Raw genomic sequence first — 18,725 nt, forward strand, 5'->3', positions numbered from 1 at the left:
CTTCTTTCTAAAGCCAAGCATAAGATTAATGGGACTTCGAGTCTACAGTACCAAATTCTTCACTTGATAGATGCTCTGGATTTTGCTGAGATTGTTTATAAGAATAGGGAAACAAATGGTTGTGCTAATGCTCTTGCTCAAGAAGGGAGAATTTTGAAAGAGGAGTGCCAAATTTTTTGGGATCCCCCTGATTTTGTGCTTCAGAATCTTAAGGTAGATTTAGAGGGTGTGTTTGTTGCTAGTCCTGTAGTGCAGTAGGTTCTTTTGTTTGGGCTTCGGCCCTCCTTATGACCAAAAAAAAAATTAATCTCAACACTTAAAATGTTAGTTCAGCAGTACAAACATAATCGTAGAATTTCAAATACAAAGATGATTTTAATTTGAACTTTTTTTTTGTCTTTTATTTTTATGAATTTCGTTTATATCATCTCATTTTTTAAATCTTTTTTCTTTAATAAATTTTAAACTTCAAAATAAAATATATAGTTTAATTTATATATATATATATATATATATATATATATATATATATATATATATATATATATATATATATATATATTGCTTTGTTTATTTATTTAAGGTGATGGATTAGAAGGGTAAAATGGGTAAGTAAATGTAATAGGAAAAGATAACGTAGGTGATTTTAGAATAAGTGTGTGAATCTAATGACGTTGGTGAGTTTAGAATAAGTGTGTGAATCTCGTGCGTGATTAGCAAAAAGATAACATTGAAGGTTTTAGATTAAGTGCGTGAATCTCGTGAATGGTGGTGATATGAATAACATATACATCATTCTTTGGTCAATTGATTGGACGATTATTTTGCATCTCATAAATTTATCGCTTAAATTTTGAATAGTTTTTTATTTTTAAAAATAAGTCAAAAACATCGATAAAATAATAGCCCTATATCCTTCATCTCCGCTATTAAAATGGGGAAGGCAAGGTAAGAAAATAAAGCTAAGTAAGAAACAAAATATGATGTCCGGTCATGATACTGAGAGAGACCATGGGCTTCCACGATACATGGCACCACAAATGCAAATTCAAACACCAAACACTAATAACACCACTGAAAACAATAACCATACATCATCTTCGGTTGTCGGTCCTCGCCCCCGATGGCGTCCCCTTGGGTCGAAGAATAAGTCTAAGGTTCCTGTCACAAACACAAGTGGCAATCCTGATGGCCATGTTTTTGAGATATCTGCTGGAGCAGATGTCTCAAAGAGTATCTTTAATTATGTTTGTCGTCGAAGGAGACGCATAAACATCATTAGTGGAAATGGAGAGGTGGCGCAAGCTACACTTCGTCAATCAACAGGAAAAGTTGTAACTCTTTGTGGAAGATTCCAAATTATTGCGATATGTGGAACAATTTTTCCTTCGCATGCACCAAGGATGGAGTGTGGATTGGAAGTTTTATTGTCTGGTACTGAAGGACAAGTGGCTAGGGGTAATGTGATTCCCCCTTTGGTGGCTTTCAACTCCGTGTTTTTGGTTGGAACTCCTATTGCAAAAATTGTATTTGAAAATGTGTCTTTGGAAGCTTACAACCAGAATAAACAAAAAGAAGTTAGCTGTGATGCAAATGGACATGTGGCAAAAGGTGGTGGTGGTTTGTTAAATGGTGAAGGATCAACAACTTAAATGAGGAACATGATTAGCAGCATCTTCGATTATCCTTGGACAAGACAAGACAAGACTTCAAGTTCAACTTAACCGCCCAAAAATATTTTTTACTAGCACTACAACACGGAAGGCCTACGAAAGCGCTTATTTTGGCCTTTAAAAGCGCTTTAAAGCGCTGTGAAAGCCAGCGCTGGCGTAGGTAACAAAAGCGCTTCTAAAAGCGCTCTGGTAGACCCCCCTATAAGAGCGCTTTTCTGAAAAAAACGCTCTGGTATCCCCCCCTATTAGAGCGCTTTTTCTGGAAAAAGCGCTCTGATAGCCCCACCTATAAGAGCGCTTTTCCAAAAGCGCTTTCGTAGGTTGCGTTTTTTATTTTATTTTTTATGCTTTTTTTTTATAAACCTATTATTTTTATAATTTCTAAACCTGCATTTATGGCAGCATTCTTTCATGAACCTGTAATTTACCATTGTTATCCCATAAACCTATAATTTACAATCGTAATCCCATTATTTCAGTAATCTCATTATTTCAACAAAGAAGCGATTTCGATTATATACTAAACATGCATTATAATTATACCATTGTAATTAATCCAAAATATATATACACCGATTCACATATTTCTAACATGAAAACAACTAAATCAATTCACATGACATTATAACAATAAGAAAATCATCCCTAAACAACTAAATCAACTAAATCGGTCCTAGTCCTGCAAAGTCTGAACATCTTCAAATGACTGAAAATCTTCACAATCTGCAAAATAAAAATAATATAATCAAAATAAGATTATTATTATATAAAGGCTCTAAAATAAGAAGGTAAAGAGTAGAACGAGTATATATATATATATATATATATATATATATATATATATATATATATATATGTCGTGTAAAAAGAATAATCAAATTAAATATATCAATAAATACAAATTAATTTATTAATATTTAGGACTTTATATATCTAACTTGAATACATGGAATGGAATATCATTTATTGTAAATTAGTTGAACAAATTTTGTACATAAAGTTTACCTTAAATTTAACACAGCCACGTCATATAGCCCAGAGGGATAAAGCAATATAGATCACTAACAATAATCCTGTCACAGACACCCTCAAGAACAACATTAGCTACATGTTATTGATAGGAACACTATTAGAAACTCAACCAACAGCATGTCAAACAATTACAGAATTTGAGAAGTTGTTACCAAATTGATCAAAAGAGCCCAGTATCCTTGTGAGCTTTCTACTATCTCTTAGCAATATAAGAAGTTTCTCTGCAACAATAATTAATGTAAAGTTCACAACCAATTGACAGAAAAAATTAGACACAAATAAAAGTTGAATATTAATTTCTATGACAAATAATACATGACAACTAGTTACTACTACTTACCCTTCAGCGTTTTCCTTCATCTTTGAGCTATGCTATATCTACACTTATTTTCCTACACTTGTATATTACACCGTATATTTTAACACAGATAGATACTTGTGCACAGAAATTAAGATAGAATAAATTAATAAAAAATGAATTGTATACCTTGTATGTAGAAAATTACGGTGTTGGTGTAAGCTAGGGGTGTATGTTTACTCAATCAATAAATGTTGCAATAATGAGAAGGGGTTGTTGGACTAGAAATTTGAAGGTTTTGTTGGACTTAACCTGCATCGCCTCATTTCTATCCAAGTTGTATTATGTCACAGAATATGAATCAAATAACTGTACCCCGAAGGATCCTGCCACAGAAGACTTCGGGGTACAATACTTGATTCATATTCTGTGGAACATAATCGGCAGGGGCACATTGTGTTCTATCCTTTACCAGTTCATCCACTGTTTGAAGCTCAACCTACAATAGAAAAACGTGATTATTACTAACTACATATAGAAAATCTTGAATCATGTTAATTTCCAGATACATTATATTGAAACTTTTATTCCAATGAAACTTTTATTCCAAAAACAAATTACTTGAGTTTTTTTTTTCTGCATAAAAACCTAACAAACTTTGTCTTCAATACTCTAAATCACACTAATAAATATAATCCCTTGTAGGTCTCATTATCAATAACATCTTCTACTTACTTGATACATGTCTTCAATACTCTAAATCACTGATAAAAACCTAACAAACTTTGTCTTCAATACTCTAAATCACACTGATAAAACCTAAATCACTGATAAATTAAAAAAGCCCCAATAATATTAACTATAAATTAAAACCTAAATCACACAGATTTTCAGAGTTTCAGATTTTCAGATTTTTAAGAGCAAAACACAAAATCAGATTATCACCGGACCTATGGCAGCAACAATGCAATGACAGCAAACCCATTCATTAAAACCTAACACAAAACCCTAAAACTACTACAGACCCTAGAACTACAACAGTGAATTTCGCTAACCTTCACAAAGTGAAACTGCTCAGCAAGAACGACGGCGGCGGCGAGAAGATGTTGAGTGGTGGTCGGTGTTGTGGAGGTTGGCGGCGGCGATAGACGGTGGAGGTTGGCGATGAACGAAGGAGAGAACAATACTGATGGCGCAGTGAAGAAACAGTGAGAACGATGAAATAATGAAAGGTACAAAACGCGTCTGTTTTAATTTGTTTTAAAAAATTTAATTTTAAAATGACCTACGTCAGCGCTTTTCAAAAGCGCTTTCATAGGTACCCCTATACCAGCGCTTTTTCGCTAAAAGCGCTTTCGTACCATATACCTATACCAGCGCTTTTTAAAGCGCTTTCATATCTACCCCTATATCAGCGCTTTTACAAAGCGCTTTCGTAAGGTGGGCTATACCAGCGCTTTTGAAAAGCGCTTTTGTAGACATGGGCTATACCAGCGCTTTTTTAATGTTTTTTTAGCGTGTTTTTTAAATTTGTTTTTAGTGAAGCCTATGCCAGCGCTTTTTCCAAAAGCGCTTTCGTAGGGGTGCTGCTAAAAGACAAATTTGGCATAGTGTAGCTAGATATACTAATGATTCACATATTAGTGCTCAACAAGGACATACAATTAATAAAACTGTGGATCACTAATGCTTGATTTCAAAAAATTATAATATATCTAGATGAATAATTGGTGTTTAGTACTTGTCTTGTTATTTTATGCTTAGTTTTTATTCATTTTTTGGTTATGGATCTCTCCAATAATATAATAACTAACAAATGTCTGTTATATTACTTAAATTGTTTTTATATATCGTTCTATAATTATTTAAAGGTGGAGGCTATGGTCTCGAACAAGTCAAAGATCTAATCTATTTTTTTTTCCGAGAGTGGTCGAAATGTGATTTAAGTGAAATATATGATTTGTTAAAATTAGAGAGAAACTATACGTGTAGGTATTATGGGATGGGTCTAATGAGCCAAATGGGATGAATTACAAGTTAGACCAATGACAATGATTAATGAAGTGATTGGACAAAGATGACAAAAGTAATCAATGTTCTGAAAAATAAGTTTTTGGCATTGTACCTTAATTATGACCATTTATTTTTGGAATTATAACTCAATTATCTTTAATTTTCCCACTCACAAACGTATTATAGTTTTTTCTCAAATAATATAGCAATTTTAATGTTTATTAGGATAATAATATGTTTTTTATGTGAAAGATAATTTCATTAAAATAAAGGAACAGGTACAACCAAATTGGGAACATCATAAGGGACTCCCCCTAACCAAGTTCTACTACCATGCAATTTCCCTAGCTTAACTAAATTGTGTGCTTCAACATTTAAGTCTCTACCTACATGCATGATTGAAGATAAAGTAAAACTACTAAGCAATTCTCTACAATCCATAGCAAGAGGCTCAAGGACAACATGCTTCAACCAACGCGTCCGAATGAATAATGATTTTATCCGGCTTCAACTCTTTTGCCAAAATCAGACCCCATCTAACCATCAACATCTCTGTAATTTCTGGCTTGACAGATACCATCTCCCTCTTGCATGCTGCCACAGAAACCTCTTTCGACAAGTCTTTTATGACACAGCCCATAGCATCACACCCTCTTCAAACACCCATGCATCAACGTGTAGAACATGGACCTTAGAGAAACTTGTCTCCACCAGCACCGACTCTTTTCCTTGACTGCTCTTTGGGGACTGACTGCAATTAAATTCCACCATAAGGTCAAGAGCATTCTCCGCCACCCTCACTAGATTAGGCACTTTCTTTTGATACAGTATAGCATTCCTGGCCGGCCAAATTTATACATGATATAACACGCATGCTGAATACTGAGTCTATCACCACAACTGAGCAAGTTTAATAACCAGAACCTTAATACCAACACGAAATCGGTAAGAAATAATGAAGGAGAAGAGAGTTTGCTTAACAAACTCGCAATGAAGAAATAAATGGTCCACTGATTCTGCCTCACAGTGGCACAAAGAGCAAGAAACATCTAAATTAATACCTTTTTTCAGCAAAGTCATTTTGGTGGGCAGGATGTTCTTAGTTAACCTTCATAGGAAGTTCCTTTTTTTGTTGTTCACATGGCATCTCTAGATTTCCTTCCACAACTTTTGGTTAGGAGGACATGAGGGACCAGGCTTCTTCAAGCTCTTGTCATGCATACACAAATGATAGGTTGACCTAATTGTATACTCACCATTACTCTCATAGTTCCGTATAATCTTGTCCTCAATATTTATCATGGACAAAGGAATGCTAACAATGTGGCATGCATATTTTTGCTAAAAACTTGAGACTTTCTCACCATTACCTATCCTCCAACAAGCACCCTTCTGAATAAGATCCCTAGAGCTTATGATGTTCCTCCATGAGTAGCTAGGTGAGTATCCCGTGGTACTGCTATCAATAGAATACCTAGGGTAGTATCTCCCATTTAGGACTCTCCCAACAAGAGAATAGGGACCAGTTAACAAACATCGGTATTGCTTCCCAATGAGGCTTGTATTAAACTCACTAATGACCTCGAAACCCAAACCTCCTATATTTTTTTCCTTTTCCATTTTTCCCCTACTCATCCAATGCAGCTTCCTCTCCCCATTCTTCGAACCCCACCAAAACTTGGCCAACATCGACTCAATTTCATGACAGATAGATTCGGGTATTTTGTAGAAACTCATTATGTAACTTGGAATTACTTGTGCCACAGCTTTTATGAAGACTTCCTTCTTCGCCTTTGAGAGAAATTTCTCCTTCCACCCCTTTATTTTCTTCCAAACTCTCTCAACCACTTGAGCAATCACTTCTTTCTTAGATCTCCGAAAAACAACTGGTAAACCTAGATACTTGGAATGGCTTGTCACTGTCTTTACTCCCATCCTTGACCAGATCATATCTTTATCAATGTCAACCACATTTTAACTGAACAAAGCCTCCAACTTATCAAGATTCACCCCTTGACCCGAAGCCACCTAGTACACTTGCAGGATTGCCATTATCCTCTCAGCCTCTTGGATATTTTCCCTAGCAAACAATAAACTATCGTATACAAAGAACAAGTGTATGATCACTGGTGTCTATCTCGCAACTTGTATGCCATAAATGTTTCCCAACTGAGTTTCCTTCTTCAAAAACTAAAAGAATGTCAGCGCATAAAATAAACAAATAGGGTGAAAGTGGATCTCCTTGACAGAGTCCCCTTTCAGTAAAGCCATTGATGGGTCGGCCATTGATCAAAACGTTGTAAGAAACAGAGGAGATACATCTTCCAATGAGGTTTACCAAGTGAATTGGGAAACCCATGGAGGAAAGCACCTTTAAAACAAAAGGACACTCCAATCGGTCATATGCCTTGGACATATCAAGTTTAAGAGCCATTGTACCTCACTTTCCTTTTTTTCTATTTCTTAATCCAGTGAAAGTACTCCATAGCCACCACCGCATTATCTCAAATCACCCTGACATGAACAAACGTGCTTTGTTCTTCATCCACTATCTCATGGAGGAAATGCTTTATTTTGTTTGCTATTGTCTTCATGACTAACTTCATCACCACATTGCAGAGACTAATTGGCCTGAAATCCTTTGGAGAAACTGGGTTTTTTACAATTTGGAATAAGGGCAATGTGAGTGTTATTGATCAAACTCGGGTCCATGTTATGGTTGAGAACTTCCAACACAAAATTACTTGCCTCCTCTCCCGCAATGTCCCAGTACTTCTAAAAAAATAGGGCCGACAGACCATCGGGTCCCGGAGCTTTCAGTAGGTTCATTTGAAATAACTCCTCCTTAACCTCTTGAGATGTAGAACTTCCCTCACACTAACTAATGTGCTCAGGTTTTAGCTGCCCCGAACCGCAACACACACCCCTCTGAGATATTTTTTAGGAAAGGAAGAGGAAAAGAGATTAGAAAAATGATTCACAACTACCTTCTCACAATTTTCTTCACCCCTCCACCAATGCCCATTCTCGCCCTTCAGCTTCATGATCGTGTTAGTTTTTCTCCTCTGATCTGTGTTCTCATGGAAAACTTCTCTTGTCACCATGTTGAAGCCATAATGCTCTTCTTTTTTGTCCCAAAATCACTTCCTCAGCACGAAGAAGCTTATTTCTTTGGCTCTCAAGAGCCCTGTAAGTTTGGATCGATTCCACACTAGCATCCCATTTACATTCCTCATTCATGAGCGACTCCAATATTTTCAACTCCAAGTTCATATTTCCCACTCTGGACTCCTTAAAAAACTCCCCTAGGCTCTGTAATTTTCACATTGTCTTTACCGACAATCATAATTTTAAAAACTATCATACTCTCTCTTAAAGAATATATTTCACTTGAAGATAAACTATTTCAAGAATTTCACATTGTCATCACCGGCAATCATTTATTTTATCATGAAGAATAAATTTCACTTGAAGGTAAACCACTTCAAGAAGTTCACATGTCAAAAATTTGGTTGAAAAGTTATGGTGCAACTTCCTTGTTGGCAGGAAGTTCTTCAACCACCGACATAATCTTGCACCTTATGTAATCTTGATTGTAACACATCTTTGACTTGAACTTTTCACGAGTCAAAAAAATTCTTCATCAATTTTCTCTAGCCCAAACTGCATAGCGAAACTTGTGACTGCTGCTCAACAACTCTTTCAAAAGACTACCTTTATTTTCTGATGTGAAAGATTAGACAAAGGTGCAACCACAAAGAATACTAAGAACACTTATCTCAGATCGAACCAAAAGCTCTGATACTTGTTGTTGGGAAAAATCGACATAGAGAAAATAAAAGAACATAATAACAACACAAGAATAACAAAACGTAGAAACTCCAAAACCGGAGAAAAAACCACGGTCGTTGTCAATAGATAACTAGAGAATAACACTATGTGTAAATTTTTACAACACATAATATACCCTCAACTAACCTAAACCCCAATACACTCACACCCTCCGAAACAAATATTTAACTACACCTCACAATACTCTAATACAAGAGCATAAGAAAATAAACAAAGTCAAATACAATTTTAAAGTGCTTTTGATTGATACATCTTGCAATGAAAAACTTGAATCATATATATATATATATATATATATATATATATATATATATATATATATATATATATATATATATATATATATATATATATATATATATATATATATATATATATATATATATATATATATATATATATATATATATATATATATATATATAGGGGACGACTCAAGTGAGAACACTTGGTTATTATGAGAAATGAGAACAATGAATCACGACCATTAAATTTGATTTTAATGGACTGGATTGGTTTCTCTTTCTAAGATCCTTAATATTTAATGGACTGGATCTTAGAAAGAGAAACCAATCCAGTCCATTAAAATCAAATTTAAAGGTCGTGATTCATTGTTCTCATTTCTCATAATAACCAAGTGTTCTCATTTGAGTCGTCCCCATATATATATATATATATATATATATATATATATATATGTATATATATATATATATATATATATATATATATATATATATATATATATATATATATATATATATATATATATATATATATATATATATATGTATATATATATATATATATTCTTGGATTCTCTCTTCAATCACTAAACTAAGCGATGCGGGACTTAGAAGAACTTTATTCTTATATATAGCATTTGACTTTCTCTTCCTTTACAAAACTAAGTAATACGAAACTTATTCAACATGTATATTTTCAACCAATTCCAACAGTGGCAGTCATAAAATCAATTTCTTGGTGGAATAACCCTTTTAAGTTTACCAATAGTTGAAGACTTGAAGTTGTGTTGGTCATCATGTTATACAACCTTGCTACCAGCTTTATGAACCTGCAATTTTAAAAAGACACTTTTAAAACTCAAATTTTCACCACTAAATCAATCTCTCGAAATTATCTGTTCAGATTTGCTTGACTGGATTAAGAAGTCGATCTTTTGAAAATACATGGTATATTTTTTGTTTTTGTCCCTTTAGTCTGAGATAATTAAGTTGCTTGTGCCTTTCATGATTTATGATATTATTTGGATGTCCGTTTCCTTAAATTTTAATGCATTGATCATGCTCATGATATTATTTAAATGATTTATGGTATTATTTAGTTTTCCTAAATTCGAATTTCATATTGTACATGAGTTGGACATATTTTGCTTATAAAAAAAAGTAAGATGTGATGACAAGATTAAAAGAAAGCATGTGTAGTTCCAGTCACAAATTTGGTTTGGTGGCCATACCTTGTGTAATTCTAGTCACAGATTCTTCTACTATTGGAGCACTTTAATAAAATAAAAAAGATATTCGCCATATGCAAAGCGGAAGCACTACCGGAGCATACAGCTATTCAGTCGGTAGTAATCTCACCTTTAAGATTAGAGCTGGCAAAATGGGCCTGACCAACAAGGCCGGCCCGAAAGCCCGCAAAAAATTGCGGATTTGAACAAATAAATTGGAGCCCGTTTATAATCCGGGTCTTTAACCCCGGCCCGTCAAAAGCCCGATGTTTAATCGGGCTAGCCCGACCGGGTTGCGGGTAGCCCGTTCTTTTAATTTTTTTTAATAAAAAATTTAACTAATTATATTAATAATTTCCATACTATATTTTAATAACGAATTTCCATACTAATTTGCATAATATAATTTTTCATAGTTGACACATAACACATAGTTCATTTAAATTATCAGTTTAATGTGTATATTTTAGGTTAGGAGATCTTATATTATTTTATATGTTTCACACATATTAGCATTTAGCACTTTAGAAATGGAAAGATTTTTCAAATTAAGTAGTATCACTTTCTTTATTTTTCAATACAGTTTTTTCTCTTCAACTTTGCTCTCAATGAAATACTGTGTACTACCTACTGCTATCCAATATTGCCTTCCTCACATTAAAGCGTGGTTATTGGTGTCTACATTGGTGTTTTAGAACTCATATTAATTGTAATCTTTGTCAATTGTCAAGTAGTAAATACTCCCTCCTAAATTCATATTCTCAAATTAATCCAAATATTTTGACCAATGTATTAAAATGAATGAAATAGAATAATACTATTTTAGTTTACGATCTATTATTATTTATATTTATTTTTTTAAAATTATTTTTAATTAAAAAAATAATATTAAATATAATCCGGGCCGGCCCGAATAACCGTAGTCCGTAAAGGGCTGGGCTTGAACAACTAAATTATAGCTCGTTTAAATTCTGGGCTTTTAAGCCCGGCCCGCTAAAAGTCTGAACCCGTCACGGGCCGACCCGAAGCGGGTCGGGTAGCCCGTTTTGCCACCTCTATTTAAGATGCCACAAATTTGCCATTAAAAATTTCAACAAGGTTTCAACTACAAAAATAAAATGGGACATCATAATTTAGTAATCATTCATAAACACAATTAACCAATATTTTAAAATATTGTTAATTAATCATTAAATTTAAATATTCCAGTAAGCATGATATTTAGCGAAATTTAAATTCAAATATATATTTAAAAAATAGGATTAATAACATTCAAAATTATTTTATTTATAAAAATGAATTTCAAAATTATCTAATTCTGTTATATAATTTATATAATTAAAAATTATGGCATGTTATTCATACTTTGTGATTGGATAGAGTAAACATCATGGGTCAAAATGTTTTTGTTACTTATAAATATTTTAAATTTTATTTTAAATTTTTATTAAAATATAATATATTTTGGCCTCTATAAAAATTATATGCTTGCACTTTTAATCCTTATTATTTTTTGAAATTTTAAAGATTGTTTAATACGCTTTAACTTTTAAATTTTTAAATTTTTTTTATACATGTTTAGAATATTGTAAAATATTTATTTATTTAATTTTAAATTTTTTAAAATGAAAATAATTAAATATGAATTTTTTAAATTTCAAAAGATAATAATAAAAATAATGAAAATTTTGACTTTAATATAATTTTGAATTTTTTTCAAAGAACTTTTTATAACGTTCTAAACATGTCTGCAAAATAATTATTTAAAAATACACATTAATTTAACACCAGAGACTAAAATTACATGCATAATAATTTTGTAGGTACAAAACATGTCATTTTTTTTATAAGGATCAAAAACAAAATTTAATAATTTTATAGAGACCAAAAATATATTTAACCCTAACATTATTCATTGAATTGAATATCATTGTAAAACTATTTTTCATTGTATTTTCTATTTTTTTCTTCATATTTTATATTCTTTGATTATATATTAAATATAATTAATTAGAGACAAACGAGCATGCCTCCCGATAAAGGTCTATCACACAAAAGTTTGTAAAAAAAACGAAACAAACGAGGTGCAATAGACTTAAAATTTTGATTCACCAGATAAAAAATATGATTGGGTATAATCCAACCTTACAAAATTTGTTTGTGGTGTGAGAATTACTCCCACTTATAAGCACATGTTCAGATAATATATTATCTAGTGTGAAACTCTTAACACATTCCCTCACGTTTAGGATTGAACATTTAAAGCGTGGAAATAAATGGTGGGTGGATCGATAGTGGAAATATGATATCACGTGATCCACCAGATCTTAAATCAGACTTTGATACCATGTTAAAAAAATGTGATTGAATTTAACTCAATCCTAAAAAAAAAATGAAGATAGGGCGGAGCTGGCAGACTCTAAATCTCTACAATCTAAAAGTTGCAAATATTCATATTAAGGTTGACATCCATAAAAATCCACACAAAAACGGTATAGAACAGATATAGTTGAGAGTGTGGCATTAAAACATTGGTTTCATCTATTCTAAAAAAATGTGGGCAAAATTAATATGCCGGTTGTCACCAGTCTAAATTGTTGTTGAATTTTGAAGTAAAATCACTGGTAGTAAGAAACTACTAAAGACTGAATATGAAATATTGTTGAATTTTAGTGACAAAATGCATCATTAATGGCTTAATTTTGCAGCAAAATGCATGTATTAAAAAAAACCCACTTATCTTTTATTTTTTCAAAATATTAACCGTTGGACTTAGCTGCAGAATTTCATCGAAGCACAAGAAGATGAAGAAGCTGAAAGAATTACAGAGAGAGAGAGAGAGATGGAGAGAGAGACAAAGAAAAAAAACGTTAACTTTTCTCCAATCTCAGATTATAAAATATGTTACGAATGAAACTCAGTTTGGGTTTATATACTAACACCCAAATGAAATGACACTCGAATGCAAAATCAAATTAGATCCAAATACAAAATACTTGAATGTGAATTACATTTCAACACTATCCCTTAATTAAAATTCAAGTTAAAATCAACAACACCAATTTCATCCCTCAAATTGATGAGGTGTTTAGTTTTGATTGCTTTCGCCATCACATCTACAAGTTGCTTTTGAGTGCTACAGTGAAACACCTCAACCCTTCCATTCTGAACTTGAATGCGTAGAAAGTGAAACTTTGTGTCAATGTGCTTGCTTCTCCCATACAACACTGAATTCTTGGAAAATATTTATTGTTGACTTATTGTCAATCATCAACATGACTGGTTTTCTCACCTTGAACTTCAGTTCCTGCAGCAAATTTATCAGCCAAACAGTCTGACAAGCAGATAATGCACCAGATGTATTCTGCTTCACAGGTTGACAACGCAACCACAAGTTATTTCTTGGAGCACCATAAAGTGAGAGTTCCCGTATACATGAACATGTATCTATTGTGTTTCTTCTGTCTACCTTGTCTCCACACCAGATAGAGCCTGAATAGAAAATCAATACAGCACCATCTGACACTTCAGATGAAAACATGATTCCATACCTCATAGTCCCCTTTACATACCTGAGAATCCTGACAACAACTTAGAAATAATGAAATTCTGGTATCAGATATGTGATGTCGAATGAGATGTCACGACACAAATATCTGTTGATGAAACTAATAACTCAAACAACAACAGTAATGAAAAACAGTGCAGAAGGTAAAGAACACAGCGATATGTTAACCCAGTTCGGTGACAAACACACCTACTATGGGGGCTACTAGCCAGGGACGAAACTAATATTTAATAGTATCAATTCAGAGTTAAACTCCCCTGTTTACAACTCCTCACTTAATCATTACCCTTCCTATGACTTCTACCTAAGACACACCTAGGTGTGAGACCCTCCTCAAATCCCCTTAATCACTACACCCTGTGACAAAAATAACACAAAAAATAAAACCAGGAGACACTCTTCCAAGACGCACAACCTCAATTCTTAAAATCTTATAAGGACAAAATACTCTCCTTGCTTAAGAGCTTCGAAGATCACACAACATTCAGCACCTACAGGTTTGTGAATGCACACATATGAAACTTACAGCACAAAGTCCTCAACAAAATGCCGCGCAACCCAATTAGGATTAGCTAAAGTTCTTATAGATCATTAATCGCAAGTAGACATGGGCTTGGGTCAACCATTAAATAGGGTTCTAGAACACCCAATTAATCCTCCAAGAAATCAGGTCATACTTACTCTAATATTGTTGGAGTAGCTAGAATAAATTCATCCTGAGATTATGCAACCAAAACACACAACCAGTTAAACAACTGACAAATAAAACCCTAAAATAGAAATAGTTGCTTAATTCAGTTTCATAAACCTAGGATGTTAATACATCTGCTTTGACATCTTCGCAGAACATCCTAACAATATGTTTTACCAAAATTGTTGCCAACGCAGAACCAACAGTGACAACTATGGCTTACTCATAAAACTATTACCATTCCAATTACATAACATATGCCAGACCTGGTGTTACACACATATCTCATAGAGTCAACCAACTATTTGAAAGTTGTAGCATCTACATCCCCTTCATCAGCATGAGAATCCAGTTTATGGTTTGTCTCTGCAGGTGTGACTGTAGATTTAAATTCATCAAATCAAATCTCTTCAGCAACTCAAGCTCATACTTCAGTTGGTTCACAGTGATTCCCTTATCAGAGCATAAAATATCCATTCCAAGAAAATATACCATATTTCTCAGGTCATTCATATCAAAAACATTCATCAGAACCCTTTTGAACTTATTTATCTCAGAAGTACAACTACCTGATAGCAATATGTCATCTACATAAAGTCATACTAGAATCACATTGCCATAGAGGTTTGTTGCACATACACACCATACTCCATTTCACATTTTTTGAATCCCTTAAGCTTGAAAATGAGTTAATCTCCAGATTTCAAACCCTTTGAGCTTGTTTAAGTCCATACAAAGCTTTATGCAACTTGTACACCGCCCCTTCTTTGTTCTCTATCACAAATTCATGTGGTTGTAACACATAAACTTCTTCTTGCAATGGACCATTAAAAAAAGATGACTTTACATCTAAATGTATCAGAGGCCAATTCCTACTTGCAAGTATAACATTCACCAGTCTGACTGTTTCATGTCTAGATACAGGTAAAAACACTTCAAAGTAGTTAAAACCAGATTTCTACAGAAATACTCAAGCTACTAACCTTATTTTATGCTTGGCAATTGACCCATATGGCTTCAGCTTTGTTTTGAAAACCCATCTCACATTGATGGCTTTCTTGTTCTTTGGTAGAACAGTCAATTCCCATGTCTTATTTCTTTCGATTGCCTCAAGTTCTTCCTTCATTACGTTCATCCACACATTCTTCTTGAGTGCCTCGTCAATGTTGATAGGTTCAACATCCACCATCATGGCACATTGTATGACTTCACCTTCAGAGTCAATCTCAGTGTCATGTAGCAACTCAAAGTCTTCAAGTCTCCTTAGTATCTATAGAATTATTTTGTGGCCTTTGGATCTGCGCAAGTTCACCTTCAAAGCCAGGTCCACCTTTAGAAGCTCAACCTCCAAAGGCAGGACCACCTTCAGAAGCTCCACCTGCAGTGGTTGGACCACCTTCAGAGGATGGATCACCTTCACAGGTTGAATTACCTTCAGACTCATTATGACCTTCAGAGTCAGAATCTCCTTCAAACTCACCTTTAGACTCATAAACTCCTTCAGAGTCAAAATCTCCTTCAGAGTTCAGAGGCAGAATCTCCTTCAAAATCTCATTTAGAGTCAGAATATCCTTTAGAGGTAGAATCTCCTTTAGAGGAAGAATCTCCTTCAAACTCGTAATCACCTTCAGACTCGGAATCAAACTCTAATGTTGACACGACACTAGAGTTGGATTGAAACTTCTTCCAATCCCATATTTTTTATTCTTTCACTATCACATCTCTACTTACAGCAACTATGTTTGTGACTAGACAATAAAACTTATAGGCACCTGTAGAGTGATAACCTATAAGCAACATAACATTGTTTCTGCCATCCAATTTCCTTATAGTAGCATTTATAACGTGTTTGTACATACAAAACCAAAAAACTTGAAGTTGCTTACACTTTGCTTTTTTTTAGTCCACTTCTCCAGAGGAATTACTTCCTTTAACTTCTTTGTTAGACATTTGTTGAGCACATATGATGCAGTAGCAATAGCTTCTCCCTATAATGTGTGAGACAAATTCTTTTCTTTCAACATGCTTCCTGTCATGTCAGGCAGAGTTTTATTCCTTTTTTCAGCAAGACAATTATGTTGTGGAGTATATGGAGTTGTCACCTCTGAAGATCTTCAACCTTTGTCCACTTTGATTTTCAGCATTCACTTTGAACTTCTTAAACTCAGCAAACACCTCATATTTGAACTTTATGAGTGCTACCCATGTCATTCTTGGAAACTCGTCCACAAATGACACAAAGTACTTGTTCCCACCAAGTGAAGGTATTGAAAATGACCCATATACATCAGAATGCACCACACCCAAAGCATGAGTTTCTCTTGGAGGCATTTTTTATGAGAATTGAAATCTTGGTTGCTTGACCACATGGTTTCTTTGGTGCCACAATCTTTGGAATTCCATGTATCAGATTCTTTGAACCCATGACATAACTCACTCTCCCTTGCAACACTTGTTGCACTAAGGTATTGAGTATATGATGTTTCAACATTCGTTTCCAGTTAGGTGGTTTGAGCATCCAGTGTTCATATACCACTAGTCCACCATTTTCCCACCTTCATTGTCAGATTCCATCAATAACACAGGTTCATCCTCTGAATATGCTCTAGCTATGTTGGCTTCTTCATCCTTTCTTTCTTTGTTTGATCAGCAACCAGTAGCTAAGTGGCCAAACTTGTTACAGTTTTAGCAATGAACCTTTCTCTTATCAAACTTCTTCTTTCCCTTCTGAATATTCTTATGTTTCTTCTCATCTGGATTGGAAGATTCTGACTTATGAGCACCACCACTATTATTTTTCTTGTTCTCTAACCATGCTTGCTTCTTGTTCTTTTTGACAAAAGCAGCCTTCAAAGCTTGTTTTGTTTCCTTTCAAAGTTCCTTTCAATCATACGCAATTCTTGTGCCTCTAAATTACTCTAAAGTTCTTCAATTCTCATGGTGCTAGTGTCTTTCAAATGTTCTATGGCTACAACTATGTAATCAAGTTAAGGAGTAAGAGATCTTAGTACCTTGTCAATGATTACTTGTTCATAGAGGGTTTATCCACAAGCTTTATTCTCATTCGTGACCACAATCACTCTGGAGATATAATCATGCACCTTCTCATTGTTCTTCATGTTGAGATTCTCATATTGCTTGCGTAGAGTATGCAACTTTACTTTCTTCATTGATGTGTCACCCCCATAGCACCGCACAAGTGTATCCCCTGCACCTTTCGTTGTCGTCGTGTTCTTAATCTTCTCAAACACCTTTGTATCCACACATTGATGGATATATAACAATGTCTTTTAATCCTTCTTCCTCGTATCATGTTGCGCATTTTTTGGCGCTTTTATTGTGTCTTCTACAATCAGCGTGTAACCATCATTGACATCTTGAGCTCAAAACCACACACATCTAAATCGACCACCGTTTCGAATTCTTTTCATAGAATACAGTAAGCTTTGTGTTCAAGCTACCGTTTTCGCTGTTCATCTTCGTTCTTGTGCAAATCACTCGGTTCTCACCAACACTCGCATTTCCCAAACCTTAAGAATCAAGAAATGGGATTCTCTTTGATTTCAGTCTTCAATTTAGTGTAAATTTAAGGAACGAAATCAAACACGCACTTCACGTATACTCGTGTTTTCCTGTGAGTTGAACCAGAACTCTAGATAGTAATGGTTGAAGTTAACAGCGAAATTCCATTGAAACACAAAAAGATGAAGTTGAAAAATTTGCAGAGAGAGAAAAATATAACTAACTTTTCTCTAATCTCAAATATTGAAATCTATTACAAATAAAATTCACTTTATTATATACTAACATCCAAACGAAATGACACTCAAATGCAAAACCAAATACAAAATTCTTGAATGTGAATTCCATTTCATCATTGGCGATCTAAATTGTTGTTGAATTTCCAATGTCATTTTGTCCTACCCTAAAACAAGTTAGCAGCACCTCTCTAACTATAATCAAGCATAGCATTTAAACATAAAATGCAAAACAAAAGATAGATAAATTTCTACAAAGATCCTTTCTTATGAGATATGCACAGTGAAAATAGTGTCCAAAGTCCAACCAATTCATGAATACATAACATGAAGAATCAAAATCAATACTTTGTCAAGAAGTCAAAA

At 33.9% G+C, this 18,725-nt stretch overlaps 2 protein-coding genes across 2 annotated transcripts; one reads left to right on the forward strand and one right to left on the reverse strand.

Annotated features, from left to right (window-relative positions):
• Positions 1-1,028: 1,028 nt before the first annotated feature.
• On the forward strand, positions 1,029-1,652 carry LOC131652313 (AT-hook motif nuclear-localized protein 29-like). The gene has a single exon (XM_058922146.1). It carries the CDS (start codon positions 1,029-1,031, stop codon positions 1,650-1,652), a length of 624 nt encoding a protein of 207 aa, XP_058778129.1.
• A 4,705-nt stretch (positions 1,653-6,357) lies between these two features.
• LOC131652320 (uncharacterized mitochondrial protein AtMg00310-like) lies at positions 6,358-6,951 on the reverse strand. Its single transcript, XM_058922159.1, has one exon. The coding sequence runs from the start codon at positions 6,949-6,951 to the stop codon at positions 6,358-6,360; it is 594 nt and encodes a 197-aa protein (XP_058778142.1).
• Positions 6,952-18,725: the final 11,774 nt, after the last annotated feature.

Source organism: Vicia villosa, linkage group LG1, assembly GCF_029867415.1.
Source record: "Vicia villosa cultivar HV-30 ecotype Madison, WI linkage group LG1, Vvil1.0, whole genome shotgun sequence".
Lineage (NCBI taxonomy): Eukaryota > Viridiplantae > Streptophyta > Magnoliopsida > Fabales > Fabaceae > Vicia > Vicia villosa.

What these genes read in the sequence shown, in the direction of transcription:
- LOC131652313 (XM_058922146.1), top strand. Translation starts at nt 1,029, where the DNA reads ATGGCACCACAAATGCAAATTCAAACACCAAACACTAATAACACCACT.
- LOC131652320 (XM_058922159.1), bottom strand. Translation starts at nt 6,951, where the DNA reads ATGGGAGTAAAGACAGTGACAAGCCATTCCAAGTATCTAGGTTTACCA.